General features: G+C 54.9%; 8 protein-coding genes across 8 annotated transcripts; 4 read left to right on the plus strand and 4 right to left on the minus strand.

The window, feature by feature from the left end:
• Nucleotides 1-39: 39 nt before the first annotated feature.
• FA10DRAFT_268510 (hypothetical protein) lies at nt 40-923 on the minus strand (the record flags this gene model as incomplete). The annotated part of the gene is made up of 4 exons (XM_025522363.1): nt 40-230; nt 295-355; nt 427-524; nt 591-923. Coding segments are annotated over 4 exons (620 nt in total), but the record flags the coding sequence as incomplete, so codon positions are not given.
• Nucleotides 924-1,438: 515 nt separating this feature from the next.
• Nucleotides 1,439-2,523, plus strand: FA10DRAFT_268512 (hypothetical protein). Its single transcript, XM_025522364.1, has 2 exons — nt 1,439-1,665; nt 1,737-2,523. The coding sequence occupies exons 1-2, from the start codon at nt 1,443-1,445 to the stop codon at nt 2,264-2,266; spliced, it is 753 nt and encodes a 250-aa protein (XP_025375508.1). The 5' UTR covers nt 1,439-1,442; the 3' UTR covers nt 2,267-2,523.
• A 770-nt stretch (nt 2,524-3,293) lies between these two features.
• On the plus strand, nt 3,294-3,774 carry FA10DRAFT_261706 (hypothetical protein; the record flags this gene model as incomplete). The annotated part of the gene is made up of 3 exons (XM_025520080.1): nt 3,294-3,355; nt 3,411-3,448; nt 3,557-3,774. 3 exons carry the CDS (start codon nt 3,294-3,296, stop codon nt 3,772-3,774), a joined length of 318 nt encoding a protein of 105 aa, XP_025375509.1.
• A 954-nt stretch (nt 3,775-4,728) lies between these two features.
• Nucleotides 4,729-5,194, plus strand: FA10DRAFT_268514 (hypothetical protein). The gene has a single exon (XM_025522365.1). It carries the CDS (start codon nt 4,803-4,805, stop codon nt 5,034-5,036), a length of 234 nt encoding a protein of 77 aa, XP_025375510.1. The 5' UTR covers nt 4,729-4,802; the 3' UTR covers nt 5,037-5,194.
• Nucleotides 5,195-5,559: 365 nt separating this feature from the next.
• Nucleotides 5,560-10,142, minus strand: FA10DRAFT_280866 (cysteine proteinase). The gene is made up of 7 exons (XM_025523648.1): nt 9,040-10,142; nt 8,717-8,979; nt 8,541-8,651; nt 8,273-8,482; nt 7,865-8,217; nt 6,579-7,799; nt 5,560-6,519 (listed from the first exon to the last, which is right to left on the minus strand). The coding sequence occupies exons 1-7, from the start codon at nt 10,023-10,025 to the stop codon at nt 5,608-5,610; spliced, it is 4,056 nt and encodes a 1,351-aa protein (XP_025375511.1). The 5' UTR covers nt 10,026-10,142; the 3' UTR covers nt 5,560-5,607.
• A 134-nt stretch (nt 10,143-10,276) lies between these two features.
• Nucleotides 10,277-15,270, minus strand: FA10DRAFT_243757 (putative catalytic subunit of DNA polymerase zeta UPR-1). Its single transcript, XM_025519320.1, has 2 exons — nt 14,928-15,270; nt 10,277-14,873 (listed from the first exon to the last, which is right to left on the minus strand). Exons 1-2 carry the CDS (start codon nt 15,175-15,177, stop codon nt 10,318-10,320), a joined length of 4,806 nt encoding a protein of 1,601 aa, XP_025375512.1. The 5' UTR covers nt 15,178-15,270; the 3' UTR covers nt 10,277-10,317.
• A 309-nt stretch (nt 15,271-15,579) lies between these two features.
• FA10DRAFT_243758 (putative ser/thr protein phosphatase 2A regulatory subunit A) lies at nt 15,580-17,799 on the plus strand. Its single transcript, XM_025519321.1, has 5 exons — nt 15,580-15,941; nt 16,016-16,501; nt 16,562-16,922; nt 16,982-17,319; nt 17,373-17,799. The coding sequence occupies exons 1-5, from the start codon at nt 15,627-15,629 to the stop codon at nt 17,634-17,636; spliced, it is 1,764 nt and encodes a 587-aa protein (XP_025375513.1). The 5' UTR covers nt 15,580-15,626; the 3' UTR covers nt 17,637-17,799.
• Nucleotides 17,800-18,216: 417 nt separating this feature from the next.
• FA10DRAFT_222774 (MFS general substrate transporter) lies at nt 18,217-19,593 on the minus strand (the record flags this gene model as incomplete). Its single annotated transcript, XM_025518563.1, has 1 exon — nt 18,217-19,593. A coding segment is annotated over one exon (1,377 nt), but the record flags the coding sequence as incomplete, so codon positions are not given.
• Between the last annotated feature and the right edge of the window lie 426 nt (nt 19,594-20,019).

A 20,019-nucleotide genomic window follows, 5' to 3' on the forward strand; every position in this document is an offset into this window, starting at 1 on the left:
GCCAAAGAGGAAACCCAAAATTCAGACTTTTTTTTTGTGAAGCAACACACGTGACTAAGTTCTCATTTCAACCGTGCCAAAATTATGCGGATGGGGCACTGTCTAAACCTGAGCATACGGTTTGCTGTGTTGGTCGAGCGAGTAGCTGGTGGCAGTCGCCTCCATCTCCACGGTGTTCGCGCCTGCTCGTGCCTGACGCCTCTTTTCGTGCCGGTAAAACAGAATGATGACTTTTCGAATCGAAAACGTACTTCAGTCGTGTGGCCATACGCACTTATGCACCGCGAAACTCACCGGTCACTGAGCAAATCTGGAGGAAGACGCTGACTGAGAGCGGGATGAATGGCACTGTGTCCTGTGTAATTGCTTGCTGTTCAGACACTCGCAAGCTGATTCACCCTCGCTATCTCTCAGGCAAGGACTCACTCCAACATTGTAGTGATCTCCACGCTCAAACGTGTAGCGCGTGCCAGCGTAACTGAATCCGAAGGCCGCGGTAAGAATCAGGTAGACGGTTTCGATGACTTTCATTGCGAGGGATGTTAGCCGCAGGAAGCAATAATTACGCAGTAAAGCAGCCATAGACTCACTTGCGTAAGCCAGAAGCCACCGAAGACGAAGCCGGGGTCTGATCTTGCGGTCTAGGTCCATGCTGTGGATGACAACAGGGCAGAATTGAAAGGCTGCCTGTGAGATGGCGACGATGACAAAGATCAAGCCCAGAACCGAGACGGCAAGATCCTTGCTCCCATCGCTGCCGCTGTAGCGGTAATTGTAGCCTGGGTCGAAATAGTATACGTCATCGAGGAGCGGGATGATGAAGTTGAGGATGTTTACAGGCCAGTCGAGGATGGCCAAAACGAGGCAGAGGATGTTGAAAGTCAGCGTTGACCTCTCGAGACGGGGGTGATTGCCAGGCATGATGGTGTTGTAAGCTGGTCCGGAGAGATCCCAGGTGCCCATCACATCTTATATTAAATAGACACATATGCTACCGTACCGCTTCCATGTACTGCGTCTTTCGTGAATTCCCGACAGAGCAAGACAAGACAAGCGATTTTTTTGGCGAGACAGTCGCCTGATAGACAGTAGTAATAGAAGAGGTAGAGCCTAGTACACATTTGTGGGTACGCGGGCTCCCGCCGTTGTGCCTGGATGTTTTTAGCGCCAAAGAAAGACAGGATCCACGCCCGCGTATCACGGCGTCTTGAGGTTCGAGTGGTAGTGGCGGGCGGTGCACTGATTTTTTTCTTGGCATGATGCGGTGCTCGTCATTGCGCTACTGTCTTAGGTTTTGAGGCCTTGGCTGACGCACGCCCAAGGGCGGCGGCTGAGGGCACAGTGTCTTGTGGAGAAGCTTGTCACGTGCGAAACATTCTTCTGAATTTTTACCAAAATGTCTCCCGGAAACAACCTTAATAAACAGACAAAGGACCACAACGATGGCGCCCGAGCGGAGCAAGAAGAGCAGCGTGGTCAAGCATAGGACGAAGAAGGCGTTCGGTCCGGTAGGGGCATCGGGAAGCAAGAGTGCATCGGGAAGGGAAGGGAGCGGCGCCAATTCCACGGCCCTGGGACAGCGAAGTAGCAACATCAAGGGCAAGGGCAAGGCCGGCTTCAAGGTGGGCCCAAGCCATGCGCCCGATGGTGCCTACCTTGGTCGAGGTGAGTTGGCCAGCACATGTTGCATAGTATGTCGTGGAGGCGAAGTGTCGTGCAGCTGACTTTGAAGACAGCCAAGAAAATCAAGGCGGATCTCATCGAAAAGGCCAGAGTGAAAAAGGCGTACCATCGTCAGCTTGCTAAGCAGCACGACACTGCGCTGGACTCTTCCATGTTAGAGGATCGAGATGAGGGAAAATTTGCGCCAGAGAAGGCACAGAACGATGAGGAAGAAGAAAACCACCTGGCGAGGGCTGCTGCGAGGGCCGGACCGGCACCGAATGATGGGGTCCCCAGTCGTGAAAAGAAGAGGAAGCGGGCCCGGGACTTGGGCCCGTCCGAGACCAAGCGTGCTGGACCGAGGGATGAGAATGCAGAGGCCGAATCGGCGCGTCGGATAAAAGGCGGTTCAACGGCAGGTGCAACAATTTTGAAGAAGAAAGAGGAAGCAAAGAGCGTCAGCGTAGAGGGACGGAAGAAGCAACGGCAGGATCGAGATGCCAAGTGGAATGCTGAGAGTGGAAGCAAAAGGGGCAGGGAACGTGGGCAGCCCAATCTTGGCAATCGAGTGGGCCTCTTGCTGGAGAGAATCAAGAAGGGCTGAGAGCAATGTACTGTACCATAAGAAACCAGAGCAGAAGCTCCGCACACTTCTCCCTTGGAGATCAACCTTGCATGGATAAGCCGGAGGCGAGCCACTGTTCGGGGTGACAGAGCAGCAATGCTGTCATCTCGACTCCATGACCGGAGTTCCGCAAGCGAGGTCTGAATTAGAGGGGCCGGGCGTTTTAGAGCTGAGATCGTGCTCGAGACCATGGAACGCCGTGTGACCAAGCGGGGCGAAGCAACTCGTTGTCGGAGGAACAGGAGAAAAGTGGGAGATAATGGTTATGTCGCATGGATCTCCGATGAGAAATAAAACATTTCGGCATAGTTCGCCACTTCTCTGTAGCATTCGCTCATGGAGGCTTAGCGCCGTCATGCTACAGGGCGCACCTGTTCACCAGAGCTTGTTGCTGTCATCACGGATTGTATGAGACGGGAATGATACGATCTTTCAAAGAGGTCGCAAGCCAGGGCAAAGGCCCTGACAAGAAACAGGCATAGGTGTGTGGGCGAGAGACCAACAAATGTAGGAGTGTGGACTGCCAGGCACCGCCGTGATCGTCGCTTAGTCGTTCTCCTGCTATTGGCACACACTCCGGACCATTTGAGCCGCAAGCGGACGATCAATGCGCCCGAGATGGCATGTCGACAGCACAGGCACCATAGAGCCTTCTGAGTCTGAGAATCATCTGGTGAAGCGACCGCAGGCTCAAAGAGCTATTGCTGTTGAAACGGGGGATTGGAATGGCACCGGTTTGGACGCTCCGTTTTCGTAGAGCGAGGAGGTGGACGCTCTACCGACGAACGGGTTTCTGCGTACCACAATGCGCCCACTATTACCAGATCAGTGTTTCGATCCTCAAGCCTGATTCGTCGACTAGTTGAAAAGTCGATAAAGCTTTATAAGAGAGTACTTCAGCACCCTTGTCCTCTCTCCTTCAGGTCACGCAACCCTGTCTCTCACAGAGCTACAACCCGTCACCAACTCATATTTCGAGCCTACACCATATTTACTTCCTAAAAGGATGTTCAAGATTTTCATTCTCCTCGCCTTGGCCTCCGCAGGCCTGGTCGCCGCGGCCGAGAAGTGAGTCTATCACAATATCAGAGCAGATGATGATGCTTATGTGCTTGCGTTTCAGCGCCCCCATGGCTCAGCTCTACCGCTGCAGAGGAGGAAGTCAGTGCGATGCCGCAGATACCCATTGCTGCGCTTGGTCGAATAACCCTCCGGCATCCTGCACGGAAGTCCAAAACACCTGTCCTTTTGAGCACTCCGCGTGCCCAGGCGTCACAAACATCAACCTCGCGTACAGCTGCCCGACAAGTAAGCATGAAGACCCCTGGGAGACGTGCTGCTTTACTGGAACCGACACTGCTCCGTTTGCATTCGGCAAAGCGTGCACCAGGGTCTACGACCAACACTGCAAGGGTGATTGGAAGCCTTGCCCGATTCAGTATAAGCTTTACTCCACCGGTGCCCTTGAGGAACCCAAGTTACTCTAGCTTACGGTAGCCGCAGCAACACGAAGAATAATTCTGACGTGAAGTGATGTAACCAGAATATCGTCGCCCACCCCCTTTACACCTCCCTTCGCTGGCTTGCCATCTCACTATCCAAGAATTTCACCCATGAACTCCTTCTTCTTTCCTTCGCTAGAGTGAACTCCCGAGCTTGGCGTCTGACAACAATATGAAGACGAGGGCTCGCGAATCCCGAAAAAAGGAGCAGGGAGATGTCATGGGTATTGCGGGCTCACTGGCGCAACTACTCACGATGTAGGATGGGTAAGAAGAGTTCACGACGGACAGTAGCTCCAGCATACGTCTTTTTTTCCTACCGACCAATTCTAAAAGAAGGCCGTGTCTCCTTCTCAAATGCTATCCATCGTAGGAGACCCCCGCAGTACCCTTCTCCCTATAACTAACATTTGGATAAAGAATAAAGCTCGCGTCTCCTTCTGTTGCAACCGCCATCTTTACTATCACCACGAGGCTTTCAAGCGGTCACCCTGTTTCCACCCATCTTCGACGAGTGAAGGAGCTTCAGCTGCCAGGCACCGCCGTGGTCGTCGCAAAGCCGTAAATTTAGCAATTGGCGCACGAAGTGGACCACTGAGCCCCGAGCGGGCAATCAATGCGCCCGACATGACATGGCGCCATTACAAGGGCCGCAGAGCCGTCTGGAAGTGCCCATCGTCCGATGAAGCGATCGCCAGCTCGAGCAACTCTCACTTTTTAAGGGGCGCTTTGAACAGCACAGGTCCAAAAACCCCGATTTCGTAGAGCGAGGGGGGCCGCACCACCGACGATCGGAGCTCTGCGCACCAAATTGCGCCCATTGTCAAAACACCAGTATTTGAGCCTGAAACCTGAATCTCCGAAGGAAGAAGGATGTCATAAAAGCTATAAAGGACGTGTCTCAGTACCCATGCCCTCTCTGCTTTATAACATCCAAAATCGCCTTCATACAAAGCTGCTCCCCACTCTCCCACTCAGAACTCGACATTACGTCCTGCCTCTTTCAAGCCAAGATGATGTTCAGGATTTTTACTCTTCTTGCTTTCGCCTCGGTCACTCTCGCTTGTGAAAGCGACGGACGTTATCCGTACTCGTGCACGAGGGGTAAAAATGATCTTACCTGCTGCTACGATACTTCAAACGCAAGAGTAGAGTACAACGGCACCCCGTGTAACGCGCTCAAGGACACGACCTCAGTGTGCAAGCAAACCACTCCAGTCTGCAAGACCTTCACGGGCGTTCTCTGAGGACAAGGCTTGAGTCTGGCCTACGGCAGTCGCCCAAACGCAGTCGCCGATCGACGAAGGACACTTCTGATGTGAAGTGATGTATCTACAGTATAGCACATGTGCCATCCCCTCCCCCCTCCCCTCCTTTCCTTCATCGCCCACCTCTCATATCTCACAATATAATTCGATGCCCCCGCCCCACATTCTTGCTCAGACAAGCTCCCTAGGGTCTTTTGAGGCCAAGGATGGGAGCGTCACCGCTGTCCACGAGACATCACGATAAGATGAACATGGGATAGACACCTGTGTCAGAGTGGCCATAGCTACGCCGAGGGACGTTTCTCTCTCTCCGCAAGCATGGCACGCCCTGCATCTGCCTCTCACCTATCACCACGGCACTTGAAAAGGACATCCTGCTCCAACCATTCTCGATGTCACCTCTCGCAGAACTCATTTTCTGCTGCCCTGACGCACCCATACGTCAGAAGCTCGAGCTGAGATCATTTGCGGTCTCTTCAGTCATTGCGCAGCTTTGCGGAAAGGACTGTATCACTTTATTGTATTGCTCCCCTTTCTTGAGCTGTTTCTTCTACCTGCCCTCGTCCATTTTTATCTCTACATCCTGCTCCCTTGTCATGCTTTTTCCCTCTCCCTCTCTTGCTAGCTTCGTCCCACCAGCATCCTCCTCGGCGTTGTGCATTCCGACACTCGCCGTTGTTGTTGATATTTCCTCTTGCGCTGGCTGCTCTACACCCGACATGCCCACGTCGCCGACACCTTCAACGTTCCTCTTCACCGTTTCGAAGAGCATAGTCTGATCTTGGATATCCTTGCGGACATAAGAGACGAGGTATGGCGTTGCGCCCGTCGTGTCCTTGAGGACGTCGGATACCGATGTCTCGGTCACGACATTGTCGTTGTACTTGAACCATTTGCTTGCGCTGGCCCCTTCTTCCGTGGGCAGCCGCCGCTGGTTCAGAAAGTAATGACCATGGTTCGCCTCGCCACGGTGCATAAAGACGCTGGCAAGGACGTACTCGACGCGTTTTTCGTCGCTCCAAAGCGACTCCACCTTGACCTTGAGATCGCGAATGGTTTGTTCCATGGCTTTGATCTCCTCGTCGATGCGCTTGGCCTCCATGATGAAAAAGGGTGAGACACCCTCATCGTAATGGTGCGCCAATGGAGATGCTTGCTCATCGGCTTCTTCGACAGCCTCGACGAGTGGCGATTTGAGCCCCTTGAGACCCTTGATAAACGAAGCCGTCTCTTCCAGAGTTCTCGAAAGTGGCCTCTTGTCCCGCTGGAGCGCCGCAATCCGATTCCGGAGCTTCGCAATTTGTGCCCGTGCCTGTCGGCCCTGTTGCCGTTTCACCAGCCGAGCTTGGTCCTCGACGTTGGTGGGGTCAAAGTCGAGGTAGCGATCCATAAAGAGTGTCTCGCCCATTTCAAGATGCGCTTGCGACTTGAAGGCTCCTCTGATGCGGTCGAACTGCACACGCTGCTCTCACTGCTGCATCAGTGAACGATTCCGCACTTGCCCACGAGGAAGCAACTCACCTGAAGTTGAATCTGCACGATGGCGGGTGGGTCCATCAGTGTCACGCTCCTCGTGACTGGCGCTCCACCAGTCCCGGTCAGCGTTTCCTCGTCAAAGAAGCCATCCAGACCGTCGTAGATGTCTCTTCCCTCTTCGAGGACATCGACAGGCAAGATCTTGAAGACCTCCTTTTTTGTGTGTATGCTGGGTCCTTTACCTTCCTCAGAAGTTGCAAGCTCCAGCCGTTGGCATGTCCGGCCGAGAAAGAGTCTGCGCAACAAATCAGCCTCGTTGGACCAATTTTCATCGTCCTCCTCTTGCCCGCCTTGCATTTCTTCGCCATTGGCCTTTCCTCTCGGCTCGTCGCAGTCCGGTGCAGCAACGAGGGCAGCTTCGACCTGGAACATGACGTTGTCAAGACATTCGCTGACGTCCTGTTGCGCACCAAGCTGCATCAGCGAATTCTGCCTGAGGCCAGCCTCATCGTGCGCAACGACGGCAGTGGAAACTTCGTCATGATTGACTTGGGGTGGTCTACGCAGCGGAAGCGGAGGACGCTCGTCCATCTCGATATCCGTCTGCAGCGCCTGAATTGGTGGAGCTGTGACGTCTTTCTGATCATCTTGCGGCTGAGAATCGGGGTCGACAGTAGTCGGTGAAGTAAGTTCTGGGTCTGTCGACATGATGGTACTGGGCTCCTCCACCAGCGTCTTGTCTGTCCCATCGCTGTTTCCAGTCCGCTCTATGTTCGCACCTCCAACATCTGATTCGTCTTCGACGCGCGATGAAACGAGAGCCAGGTAGGCTAGCTCTCTCTCGGGCGTAACGGCGGGCGACGGGGAGGTGATCATGTTTGAGAAGAGCTGGGCGAGCTGTGCAACAAATCGCTGTGACCGGGCAATCTCTCGTCCCGATACTTTGCGACCACCAACGCGAACCGGCGTTGAAGATCCATTCCCGTCGTCGGCTCCTTTTAGGGGACCCAGCTTGACGCTAGCCTTCAGTACCCTCTCTCGAAGCTCACGAATGGCAAAAAAGTACTGCAAGACAGAATTGAGGTAGCAGGTGTTGCCAATGTTGTTGAGACCGGCGGGCATGTTGAGCTTGGCCATCTCCCAGGCGTCGTCGGCCACGCCGACGCTGGTCCGCCATTTTTGCCGCAGCATGTCGCTGTTGCGATGCTCTGCCACCACGCGCAGCGATTCATGACAGTCTTCGACGGAGAAACGACCGTCGCTGACCTGTAAGTCAGAGGGTTCAGCGAGTGCTTTGCGGCACCAAGGAGAGCGGGTGCACATTCACTCACCGCTACCGTGTGCACGGCGTCAACAAAATCGTCTGCCATGTCCGCGTCAACATTCAAGATCTTGCACGCGGTCTCATAGTCGATCTCGACGGGCGCATCAGCGAGATCTACGAGCATCTTTGGCTGCCCTTTGATCTTCGAGATGAACCGCAGCGCACTTTGAATTTCCTGAAAAGCAGATGCGTCGCCTCGCTTACGGTTTGCAGCTTTCTTGTAGCAGGCTGCAATGATGGTATCTTCGATTGACGCTGCCTCAGCTGCATCAGTGGCCAGATCGAGTGCCTTGAAAGCGCCAACCACCTCGTCGCTCGTGTAGAGTCCGGAGCTTTGGCCCAACGCGCAAAGTGTTCCCACTACCAAGATTTCTGCGTCAGCAACGTAAAAGGCACTTGGTCACAGGACACTCACGAGTCTCGCTCTGACTCCGGTAATGAACGTAGACGTTATGTAGGGCCTCGAAAAGTTGCAGCTGACGCTGCTCCGAGACATCGGCAGCATTGACCTTATAAGCGTAAGCAATGAGCTCGTCCGTCGATGTGTTCTCAGCTCCCAGATCCTCGAATGTCCATTCAAGCTTTCTCGGGCCTCTATAGCTCCTCTGTTCTTCTGGCGAGATTTCTGTGGGTCCACAACAAGGTCAGCAGTCAGACGAAGATAAGGGCAATCTTCGACTTACCCTGTCGCTGCTTATCGAAACCAAATAGGGCATAGATGTAGGGCGCAGGGTCATACCATTTGACTTTCCAAGGCACCGACGTTTTTGTCTCGAGCCGTTGCTGATCGGTTGCTGTGACTACATTCAGCCCTAGCCAAGGAATTAGAATTAAAGTACTGCTTCAGCCTCGTACTCACAACGCATTGACTGGATGCTATACTCGAGCCAGGCATTGAGCTCGATCCATGCTCTCCTCGTGCGAAGCTGCCAGGCAGCATTTGTCATGTCGGGAGGACGGATGAAGCTCTGCCGACCGGCTTCATCGGCGTCGCCCGTTGGCTGAAAGCCGAGGGCGCCGAGGACAGCCATGCTGGCGTCATCGATGACGAGCTTGTTCACCATGACTTTGTTCGTTGTACCAATCGACCTCGTCTCTCCGTTGGCCGCATTGCCGACGATTCTATTGTCGAGACTTTGTGAGACTGTGCTTCAGGAAGGGGAAACCGCACGAGACGCTCACCTGATGAGAACATTGGCAGACTCCTTGAAGCTGTCAATCGGCTTCACATTCGGTGCAGTATAGCTGAGCCGACGCTGCTTGAATGTCTCGAGCATTTCCCATGGTACGACTGAAGTAATTTGACCCTGAGACGTCATGAGCAACGCTCCTCCCTGGGTACTATTTAGCCGATGAAACGTCTCGACGGGTTCCACCAACGCGTCCTGGCCCGCTGTGGCCACAGTAGCCAGCCCAAACGATGGCAAAGGAGGCGCGAGGAAGATCGTCCGCTTCTGTTCTTGGGCTGAAATTGTCACCGTGCCCTCATCTCTCCAAAGCGGCACGGCTTCCCCCTCTCTTGCGCCTTCTGCGTCCCCGATGTGGACGGGTTCCAGCGCAAACTTGGCTGGATCCTTGACGTGGTCGTCCTGTCGCAGGACTACGAACCACTCCATTCGCTCCGGAGACAGGACGGCGTGCGGATGTGGCAACGAATCTTCCAGGTCCCGTCTGCTGATGACGACTGGGGGCTGCGTCGAGCCTGATGTTGCTCCTGGCTGTGCTCCACCACTGCTGCTGCTACCGCTGGCGCCGCCGCCGCCGCCGCCGCCCGTGTTGCTGTGAAGAGAAGATGAAGAAGGGGGACCACCGGTCGCATTGGCATCTTTTGTAACATCGTGAGCAATCAGGTCGATGCAGACGTGTGTAGTGCCATCGCAGAGGCCAGTCGCCCGCCTCATTGCCAAGCCGGGGACAAAGAGGGACGGCGGATCCTGAGGCGCAGCAGCAGCAAGGGTGGCAGCATCGTTGGTATCTTGTGGCAGTGGAGCGCTCCAGGGCGCAGCAAAGGGATCTGCACCGTCGACACGAATGTCGATCGCTTTTTCGTCGTCGTCTTGAGGTGCGGAGGGTTCGATGTGATCATCGACCATGGCCGTGTCAGCATCTTCGTACGAAGGCGGTGCCCGCTCTTGGCCGCCATCGACGATGTTCTCCTGTGCGCCCATGATGGATATGCTCTGTATCCGCTTCCCACCGATCCTCTTGCGCTCTCTCCCTTCTCTCCCTCTCTCTCTCTCCACAAGTGACGAGGCGGTCCCTTCACCTTGACGTGAAGGTCGATGAGCACAGCCAAATAGAGCGCGTTTCTTACTCCACCAACACTGAAGTTCCTTCTCACGTGGAGAATCTCCGCCCAGCATCGCTTCTCAGATTTCGATACCTTGACAATGTTGAGAGCGACGACGATCATATGATTACAATGCAAAGTGATATAGATTTACAATTGCCCAAGACGTTTCACCAATCAACTGATGGTGCAGCGTCATCCTCAGCTGCACTCTGTTTCGACTTCTCGAGGCGCTGCAACAAAGCGTCGGCAGCGCGCACATGATTCATCGTCTTTACCTTCTCGTACAGAACCGGGCAGTCGGTCGAGATGCAGGGCGTATTGCATCCCGGCACCTCCATCGAGGCACACGAGGCGCAGACCCTGGCGATTGCCGATGCTCGCGCTTCATGCGCGTGCAACCTCGCCTGAAGCGTAAATGTCGTTTCGACGGAATTCTCCCGGCAATCGATGCAAATCTCCTGGTCCGATGTCCTCGAGCACACGAGGCAATGTTCTGTCCGATAGTGGCTCGTCAACGTGTTCCTGGCCGCTCTCCGGGAAGGGGAGGAATGCTCGGTGGTGTCGCTTGTCGGCGCCATCAGGGCGGCAAGATGATGATTAGTCTGCACCACCCTCGGCATCTCCTTGAACCAGCTCTCGACGTCGGCTCCGAGCAGATTAAAAACTCGGGCCAAGGGAGGGATCAGACCTCGAGTGATGTAGTAAATGGCGTGGTAGTGACAGCCGACGTCCTGCAACATCGTTTCGGGCGAGACGGCCAAATCGATCAGCCTCGACCGGGGCTCGCCCTGTCGGATCAGGTAGGGTACCCGTTCGCCATATTGTGGTTCACTTCGCTTGTCCAACAGCATCCTCCTAGCAGATAAGGCTGCGCCGGGCGGTGGAACTCCATTCTCGCTATAGCTTCCCAATCTGACCTCCTTGGCGATTACAAAGTCTTGTATCGACGCCTTGCCTTCCATGATCTTTCGCCACTGCCTCTGGCAGTAAGATTTGACTAGCGACAGGTCCTGGGTTCTAAAAAGCATTCGAATGCATGCTTCGACCATGCGCTGCTGCGCAGGAAACCCGTCCCGGCGAACGGTCTCGATGCCCTTGGCATTGAACACGGGCTCTTTGTCCTCCGGCGTCTCGTACATGAAGCCGACATAGCGCTTCTTTGCCAACAAGACGCTGGGCAGGTACACCTTCTCAAATTTGAGCTTCACTGGCGGTGGGTTACAGGCCGTGACTGCGTCTGCAATCGCATTACCAACGATGAAGGCCTCGTCCTTTGTCCGGTTCTCCAAGTAGATGAAGAGGCTGTCAGTATCGCCATAGACGACCTGTGCACCCCACTCGGGCGTGCCGTGGATGAGTTCGATGGCTTTTTCAAGCGTCTCGCGACCGTACCGGACAATGGAGTCTGCCACCTCGACGCATGGCATTCGTCCGGAAAACGAAGCGCTCGTGTAGCCGTAGGTGACGTTTGCGAGAAGCTTCAGCGAAAGCTGTCTAGCATTCTGGAGTCGCATGAAGGATCGATCGCTCTTGTGGCCCTTCGTCGATCCCTTGACCATGACCCGTGTATCGAGGATCTCGGTGAGCATCTTTGAAAGCAAACTCTTTCGCACATTTGGCTTGACGTATAGCAGGCCGTTGGGTGAGACGAAGCAATTGTCCATCAGCATCGGAAGGAGACCAAGAGGAGGTGCATGCTCGGTAAAGCCAAGCTTCCATGTATCGCGGAATTTGCTGACGCGGCCAAGGCATGTCGAGTAGCAGATGTTGTAGGCGATCATGATGGATGGGTACAGGCTTTGGAAGTCCAAGACGAGGAGCGGTCCTTTGTAGAAGGCGCTTAGCGGCTCCAATATCAACGGCAGATCTTCAGCGGCATTTTGCGTGCCCACCTGCTGCTGGCTCGGGGAGGGCAAAACGAAGCTCTCTGGTTTTGCGATGCGGAACATGACGCTCTCGACCTTGAACTGACTTCCTCGGCTGATGACGGAAAAAAAGTCGACGCCGTAGATTCTCGCGAACTCAGCTGTCCTGAAGATGAGCTCGGAAGCTTCTAGGACTTCCAGGTCTGTTTCGACCTTTTCCAGCCAATAGGTAAAGGCTCTCTTTTGCAATTCGGGACGGCCAGAGCGAAGCCAAGAGGTGATCGTCTGAAAGGAGAACCTGGGGACGCGGCGACGGAGCAGATGAAAGACGACGTTCTCGTATGAGTACTGATTGAGCGTCAGCTCGGACCGCATCAGTCGCCAGATGTTGAGGACATGGCGACCCGTGACACGCAGCGCCGAGGTCTGAGTAGCACCGTAATGGTCATGCTTGCTTCCAGTCGAGTGGCTATTGACCCGGCCCAGCTCGGGAATGATCTCATAGTCAAATTCCCGCGAGGCTCGTTCGACAAGATAGCCCCACGACCCCGAATGAATTTCCCAGCCCACGAGTATCTCTGGATCGTATATGCGCACGAGGTCGATCAGTGCATTAAAAAGCTCCAGCTCAGAGTCGACCTCCTCGATAGCCAGACGCCCAAGCCCCAGGCGTGAGGCGACGATTGGGTTCGCCTCATCTTTTAATAGAATGATGCCTGTTCGTAAACCTGGGCGCGATCCGGTGTCTTCGAGCGCTTCGTCCTCGTGCTGAAAGCTGTATGCGACAGCCATCACCGGGTCAAACGCTGGATCGGCCATCAATTTTCCTCTAGTGCATGCGATGACTTCAACGGCCAAGACCGTCATGTGCTGTTTTTCCCGCTCCACCAGACTCGTGTGGGTCCTTTGGCTGAGCTTGAAGCCAAAGTCTCTTGGCTGTGTCGTGGCTGCCTTCTGGGTCAGAAGCCGTCGACGACGCTGCTTTGACCGCTTTCGCGTTTTTGCTTCTTCAACAACAGCCCAGAACGCCACTTCAAGCCTCGTGGGCGGCGCTTTGTCGTACTCCCACTTGTTAATCTCCACACTTCCCTTGTCCTCTTCCTTTTTCGCGAAATCGCCTCCTTCGAAGGCGGGCAGAAATGCTAAAGACGTCGAAGCGAATGTAAATGTCCGACCTGCGTACTCGCGAGTCTTTGGGACGTCCGCGGGGTCACTGAAGTAAGGATCCTTGTACTCGGCGGTTGGGAGACCGAAGTAAGGGAAGGACTGGGTCACTTCTCCCACTGTCGGAGCGGGCACCTTGTATCTCCACCGATTCAATCTGAAGCACGAAGACACTGCTCCTTCGGTGGACGAGCGACTATGAGCACTCGAGGAGCCGCTGAGACGCGAAATAGATTTTGAGGACTCGCTTGAGTACTGAAGTGGCTTTCCATCATCACTGTCGGCGAAGCGGACACGCGGCGTCTTTTGTGCGTTTGTACTGTTCGAGGTTGTCCGCTCTCGCCAGTCAGAAGAGACTGACTGTTCATCAGAGCCTTGCTTTTTCCGAATCGGGGTCCCTTGCTTTGGCGTTGCTCTCTTTGTCGGGGTGGTAAATGGGCTTGAAAATGGTGTCGATGGCTCGCTGGGCACCACTTCTGGCTCCAAATCAACGACCTTCCTTTTCTCCTCCGCTCGTCGCCTTGCAGCCACTTCCTCTTCTTCCGCTTCTGAATCGTCGTTGGCTCTCTCCTCTTTTCGATGCTGAGCCTCTGCTTCCTTCATGTCCTGCTGAAAAGCCTGACTCAGGAAGAAACCCTCGTCTACGTCCCACTTCGCCTCCTCCTCAGCGCCTGGCGACTTGGAAGAATGCGAAGGCTGAGAGAGCGATGCCTCAAGATCGTATAGATTCTGATCAGCGTCCGGCGCCTGGGTTTCAAGATCGTACCGGTGCGAGGTGCGCGCAGAAGGAGCTCCGGTGTAGGTACCGTGGAGGACATTGACACTCTCAAAAGTAGTCACAATGTGAGAGTCAAATGGGTGCAGCTTGGTGAATGTCGTCCTGTGACGGTCATCGGCATGCATCTTTTGCTTTTCAAGATTTAAACGAGCGTCCAGAGCAGCACGCATGCGATCCTCGGCAAGCCACTTAGGAGCATCGCCGTGTCGGAGCTGCCTCTTTTCTCCTAGCGATTCAGGCTTCGGTACGGTCGGGTTGAGGCCAGCCTTGAGCCGACGACGTTGCTCCTCCTCCCACAGACCTGTCAAGCTAGGCACGAGTTTCTCACTACCTTCGAGGTCGTCACGCTCGTCAAAATTGTGGTGCATGCTGCGAGCCCGAAGCGCCGATCGATTGAGAATGTCTGCGCAGTGGACGTCGGCCTCGAGCTCGCAGAAAGAGTTGCGATGGACCTCATCTTCTTGCACCAACTCTCGCGGGATCACTAATTCGTCCCAGCGTTTTGTCTGCTCAGCACTAAGCTCGGTGCTGTTATCCTGCGATCGATACGGATCTGTAGCAGGAAGAGGCTTTCGAAAGAAGAGGCGACGTAAGTCGATGTAGCTGCAGCCGAAGAGATTGTAGTCGAGCATGAACTGCAGCTGGTACCGAATGTGGATCTCGTAAGGCTGAAAGCTGGTTCCCATCACCTTTCCGGACTGGAGAATGGTTGCGATGCGCACGTTCATGGCTGGGTCTACGAAGGAGATCTTGAGAAAATAACGCCAGCCGACATGGTAGCCATAGAAAGGGACGCCCTTGCAGAGGTGGATAGCTGCTACAAACTGCGTTTGATCCGCATCATCGGCATTTCTTCGCAGAGAGGCTGCAATTGCAACATTGAGCTCTTTTCCCAGGCGATGGATGTACCTGAGCACTGTAATGGTGATGGTGAGCGTACGTCTGGAAAAGAGATGATCACTTCACTCACCTCGATCGGGCTCAAGGCTACCTTTGTATTCCACATAGCAGTAGGGAAATACGCCATGAAAGTGTGCACAGATCCTCTGACCTGAAGGCGTTGCGCCAAAGACACGAAGAACAGGAACACGCTTGAGAGGCTGGCCAGGTGCATTGAAGGCGCACTCTGTCCTATCCAAAAAGCTGGGACGCGTGAGAACATGATCAATGTTGATCAATCGAAGGCGAAAGAATGGCTTCTCCGGTCCCCCTTCCTCCATCGTCGCTCTATCGCGGCGGAAATGCCATTCGTCATGTCATGTCGTTGCGCGGCGTGCAGTCCTCTACAGTCCGTCTTGACGATGGGGTGGTTGTGCACAGATGGTCGAGAAGTCTATGAGACAAATCCATGTGGAGACACTAATTTCGCCACGTGGAATCAGACAGCGAGCCTCGTCGTCGTCAACACCGACTCTCGCGTCGGTTTCGCGGTCGCTGAGATTTCTTCCCTACGAGTCAGCCACCTCTTCACGAAAGCAAGTACAGCCTGCAGCAGTGCGAATCTAACGAACCAGAAGCGCCGCACCACGCTGCACGCAACCGAAAGCATCGGATTCATTACCTTTGATACCTCGAATCGACAATCTATCGAATCGTCACTCTTCACCTCCATCCTGTCAACGCGCAGAAGCAAAATTGCGCTCGTGCAGGTATCTAGAAACGCACCAATATGGAGAGCGACGAGCAGCTCTTTCCAATCGCCATCCTCATCGATGAGCTGAAGTCGGACGACGTGTCCCTTCGCCTGAATGCTATTCATCGCATCTCGACCATCGCCCTTGCGCTTGGACCTGAGCGTGCTCGCGATGAGCTGATTCCGTTCTTGCAAGACTCGCTCGACGATGAGGACGAAGTACTCCTCTCTCTTGCGGAAGAATTGGGCTCAGGATTCGTTGACTACCTCGGTGGTCCGCCGTACGGACATCTCCTCCTTGGGCCACTGGAGAACCTGGCCGCTGTCGAGGAGACAGTCGTCAGAGAGAAGGTCGGTGTTGTCTTTTCCAGAAGAAGCAATCTGCCTCCTTTCTCCCCTTTTTCTGACTTGTTGCAATCATACAGGCCTCAGAGTCCATCACCAAAATCGCGGAAGTGCTCTCAGAGGAGCAAGTCCAGGAGTACTACATCCCGCTCTTGCGAAGGCTTTCAGGAGGTGACTGGTTCACCTCACGAACAAGCTCCGCGTCGCTCTTTGCTGCCGTCTACTCTAAAGTTGGCGACAAGACACAGGAGGAGCTCCGAAAGATGTTTGCTGCGCTCTGCAACGACGACACACCCATGGTACGACGTGCAGCGGCAAGAGACCTGGGGCCTTTCGCAAAGAATCTATCCAAGGAGTTGGTCGTCTCGGACATCATCCCGCTTTTCCGCAAGCTTTCATCCGATGATCAAGACTCAGTCCGTCTGTTGACTGTTCAGGACCTTATTTCGATCGCAGAGGTTCTTGATCACGACGAGACAAAGAACTATCTGCTTCCATCGATTCGAAGTGCGGTGTCAGACAAGAGCTGGAGGGTGCGGTATATGGTGGCAGACCATTTTGTCAAAGTGAGTCATCATTGGTATGCCCTTTCTCGCTTTGTTTCTCATCCCTCTACTTGATCACAGCTGGCATCGGCGGTGGGCGAGGACGTGGTCAGGGATGAGCTCGTATTGGCATTTGTCCAGCTGCTCAGAGACAACGAGGCCGAGGTTCGGACGGCGGGCGCGGCACAAATCCCGGGCTTTGCCAAGCTCATCGACCAGGACGTAATCTTGGCGAGACTGATGCCATGTGTCCGCGAATTGGCCAGCGATTCTTCGCAACACGTCCGCGCCGCCCTTGGAACTCAGATCAGCGGGCTTGCGCCTCTTTTAGGAAAGGATGCTACCATTGAGCACCTCCTTCCACTCTTCCTCAAGCTGCTCAAGGACGAATTTTCAGATGTCCGCCTTAACATCATCTCCAAGCTTGAACAGGTCAACGAAGGTAAGTGCCCCCTACTTGGCTTCGTTCTGGGCGTCCATGTTAACGTCGTTTCCCGACAGTCATTGGCATTGATCTTCTCTCACAATCGCTGCTTCCCGCCATCGTCGAGCTGGCAGAGGACAAGCAATGGAGGGTGCGGCAAGCGATCATCGAATATATTCCCCTCCTGGCCAACCAATTGGGCGTCGAGTTCTTCGATGAGCAGCTGAGCAACCTTTGCATGTCATGGCTTGGTGACACCGTCTTCAGCATCCGTGAGGCAGCCACTGTCAACCTGAAGAAGCTCACCGACGTCTTTGGTGTCCAATGGGCGAGGCAGACGATCATCCCCAAGGTCCTCCAAATGGGTGTCCATCCCAACTACCTCTACCGGATGACGACCATCTTTGCCATCACTGTGAGTGTGTCCGTTCCGCTTCTGAAATTCACATTGGCTGACCACACGAGCAGACGATGGCACCTTCGCTCAACACCGAGGCCATCTGCGACAACATCCTGGAGACGGTGGTGCCCATGGTGGACGACCCGATCCCAAACATCCGTTTCAACGTCGCGAAGGCTTTCGAGGTCCTCGCAGGGGTCCTTTCCCAAACGTCGGAGGGGAAAGCGGTCATCAAGTCGCAAATCGTGCCAGGACTAGAGAAGCTCAAGGAGGACCAAGACGCGGACGTAAGGTTCTTCGCTCAAAAGGCCGCGGAGACGATTGCTGTGTAAGGGGAGGTGGAAAAGTAGAGGAGCATTACTTGAGGTCAATAATGGAAAAAAAAACCAACCAAAAAACCGGGTGGAACAGGAGGGTGGCAGCACCTCAGCAAAGAAAAGGGGGGAGGAGGAAAACAGGACAGTCGCTGCATCATAGATGGGGAAAACACTGGCGACAACGAGGTTGTCACCTTTATCTTCGACAATTTTTTTTCTCTGCTCTCAAAGTATCACCCACCTCCCTCATTGAGGGAGGTCCCTCTAAACTCTCACGCACTCTTTCTCTTTTCACTTTCTACTTCTTCTTTTTATCCTTTCTTTTCTGTTTCTCTCGTTGAATCGCGATGGTTTCCTACTCTTGATCGGCCGTTTGACCAGTATTGCAGGTCTCGGCTGAGAAAACATGTGATTTTCAAGACAGGGCGTCTGCCGTCTGTCTCCTAACAAATGGTAATCTGGCTGTCATCTTCTGCTTCAGGTCGCTCTTTTCCTTCTTGGTCCCGTTCTCCATGACGTCCTCGACGTCGGCCAGCTGCGCATGCCTGCGCTGCTTCTTTGCGGCAGCGTCGCCCACCCTCTTCTTGCCCGCTCCCTCGCCAACGACGTGGTCCCAGCCATTTCTGACCAGGTACTGCTCCCACTCCTTGTCCTGCTCCGCCAAGTCGAACCGCGTCGTGTCTGGCACAAAGAAAAAGGCGAGGAGCACGCCGACGACGCCGCAGCACGCCGCAACGATGAATGTGTACTTTTTACCGTGGGCCTGCACCGGCTTGAACACCTCGGTGCCGACCACGCCGCCGACTTTGCCGACGGCGGCCGAGAGGCCGTAGAAGGTGCCGCGGAGCGCCGTGGGGTAGCAGTCGGACGAGACGAGGCCCATGACGGAGCCTGGGCCAAAATTGCCAAAGCTGGCCAGCAGGCCATACAGGACAACGAACAGGGCGGGAATCTTGATGATGTGGTCCCAGGCGAGTCCCACGATGAGACCGATGATGATGTAGCCCGTGAAGCCAGCAATGAGGAGCCACTTGGAGCCGAGGTACCGGACGGCGTATGCGCCCAGGATGGCGCCGGGCAGCGCGATGGCGCCGAGCAGCAGCTGGTACTCGGCGGTGCGCTTGAGCGTCGGATTGTCGACGACGGTCGCGATCACGGTGCTGCTGAAGGCCGAGTTGGCAAAGGCCACAAAGTCATAGAGGAACCAAGCGCCAAGGGTGCCGATGAGCCTCGGCCAGTATCGCTTGACGGCGAGCCAGTAGGGGACATTGTGCTTGATGGCGCTCTCAGCGTAGAGCTTCGTCGTGAGCATCTTGATGCGGAAGTAAAAGACCGAGAGGGGCAGCAGGGCGCCAAAACCGAAGCAGAGTCTCCAAATGATGTCGAGCTTCCTTGCATTCTGCTCGGGAGATTGCTCTCCCGTGTACGAGGTGGCACTGAGGATGATGAGAAAGTAGGACGAGGCGATTGGCCCGCCGAGGGACAGGACCAAGTTGGTGCAGAGGATGAAGACGGTCGAGCGCGTCTTTCTGCTGTACCGCTCGCTGGCAGCCTCGCTCGCCGAGCTGGACGAGGCCGGGTACTCGGCCCCCACACCCACACCGATGCATCCTCTTGCCACTGTCAGCCACCAGAAGAGCGCATTGGTACTGCCATGGATGGGCGCGGCGCCCGTCGCAAAGATGGCGCCGATGCAGAGCAGGACAGAAGCAATGACGATGGCCGCCTTTCGCCCGATGCGGTCGCAGACGACACCCACAATGACCTGGCCCAGGATCGTGCCCACGGTGAGGGAGTTGGAGACGCGCGTGCTGACGTCGCTCGTGTAGACCTTGGAGCCGTACCGCTTCGCGAACAGTGTGTTCAAAAGCGACATGACGTTGTTCTGGTAGCCATCGCTGACGAGCGCGCTGCCGGCAGCCAGCACGGTAAAGATCGGGCTCAGCTGGGCCTTCTTGGCGGCCGTTGGCGTGAGAGGAGCCGCATCGAGCGTGTCAGAGTCAGCCTCGAGGCTGGAAGAGTCAAGCTTCTTCTCGACCATGTCCTTCTCATTGGGAGACTCGCTATGCTGCCGCTCGATCTCGTCGGAGTGCGCCATCTTCAGATCGAGGTCCTAAGGGTCCTGAGACTCACGATGGATGGAGGGAGTAGTGGGCAAGGGAAGAAGGGTGCGCTCAAAGAGGACAGGAACAAGAAGGGCGACTACTTTATCAATGATTCAGCAAGATAGAGGGGACCCAAAAAAAAAGTGGTGGGTGCCTGAATCAATTTGTCGCTCTTTCCTTGCAGCCGTCCGCAAGCGCTTATCCATGCAACAGCCTCACTCACACGGCATCGTCATTGGCAGGCTGATAAAGGCAATGAGATAGAGGGGCATAGTGCGCCGTCCAGGCACCGA

The sequence above is a fragment of the Acaromyces ingoldii genome (assembly GCF_003144295.1).
Source record: "Acaromyces ingoldii strain MCA 4198 unplaced genomic scaffold FA10scaffold_5, whole genome shotgun sequence".
Lineage (NCBI taxonomy): Eukaryota > Fungi > Basidiomycota > Exobasidiomycetes > Exobasidiales > Cryptobasidiaceae > Acaromyces > Acaromyces ingoldii.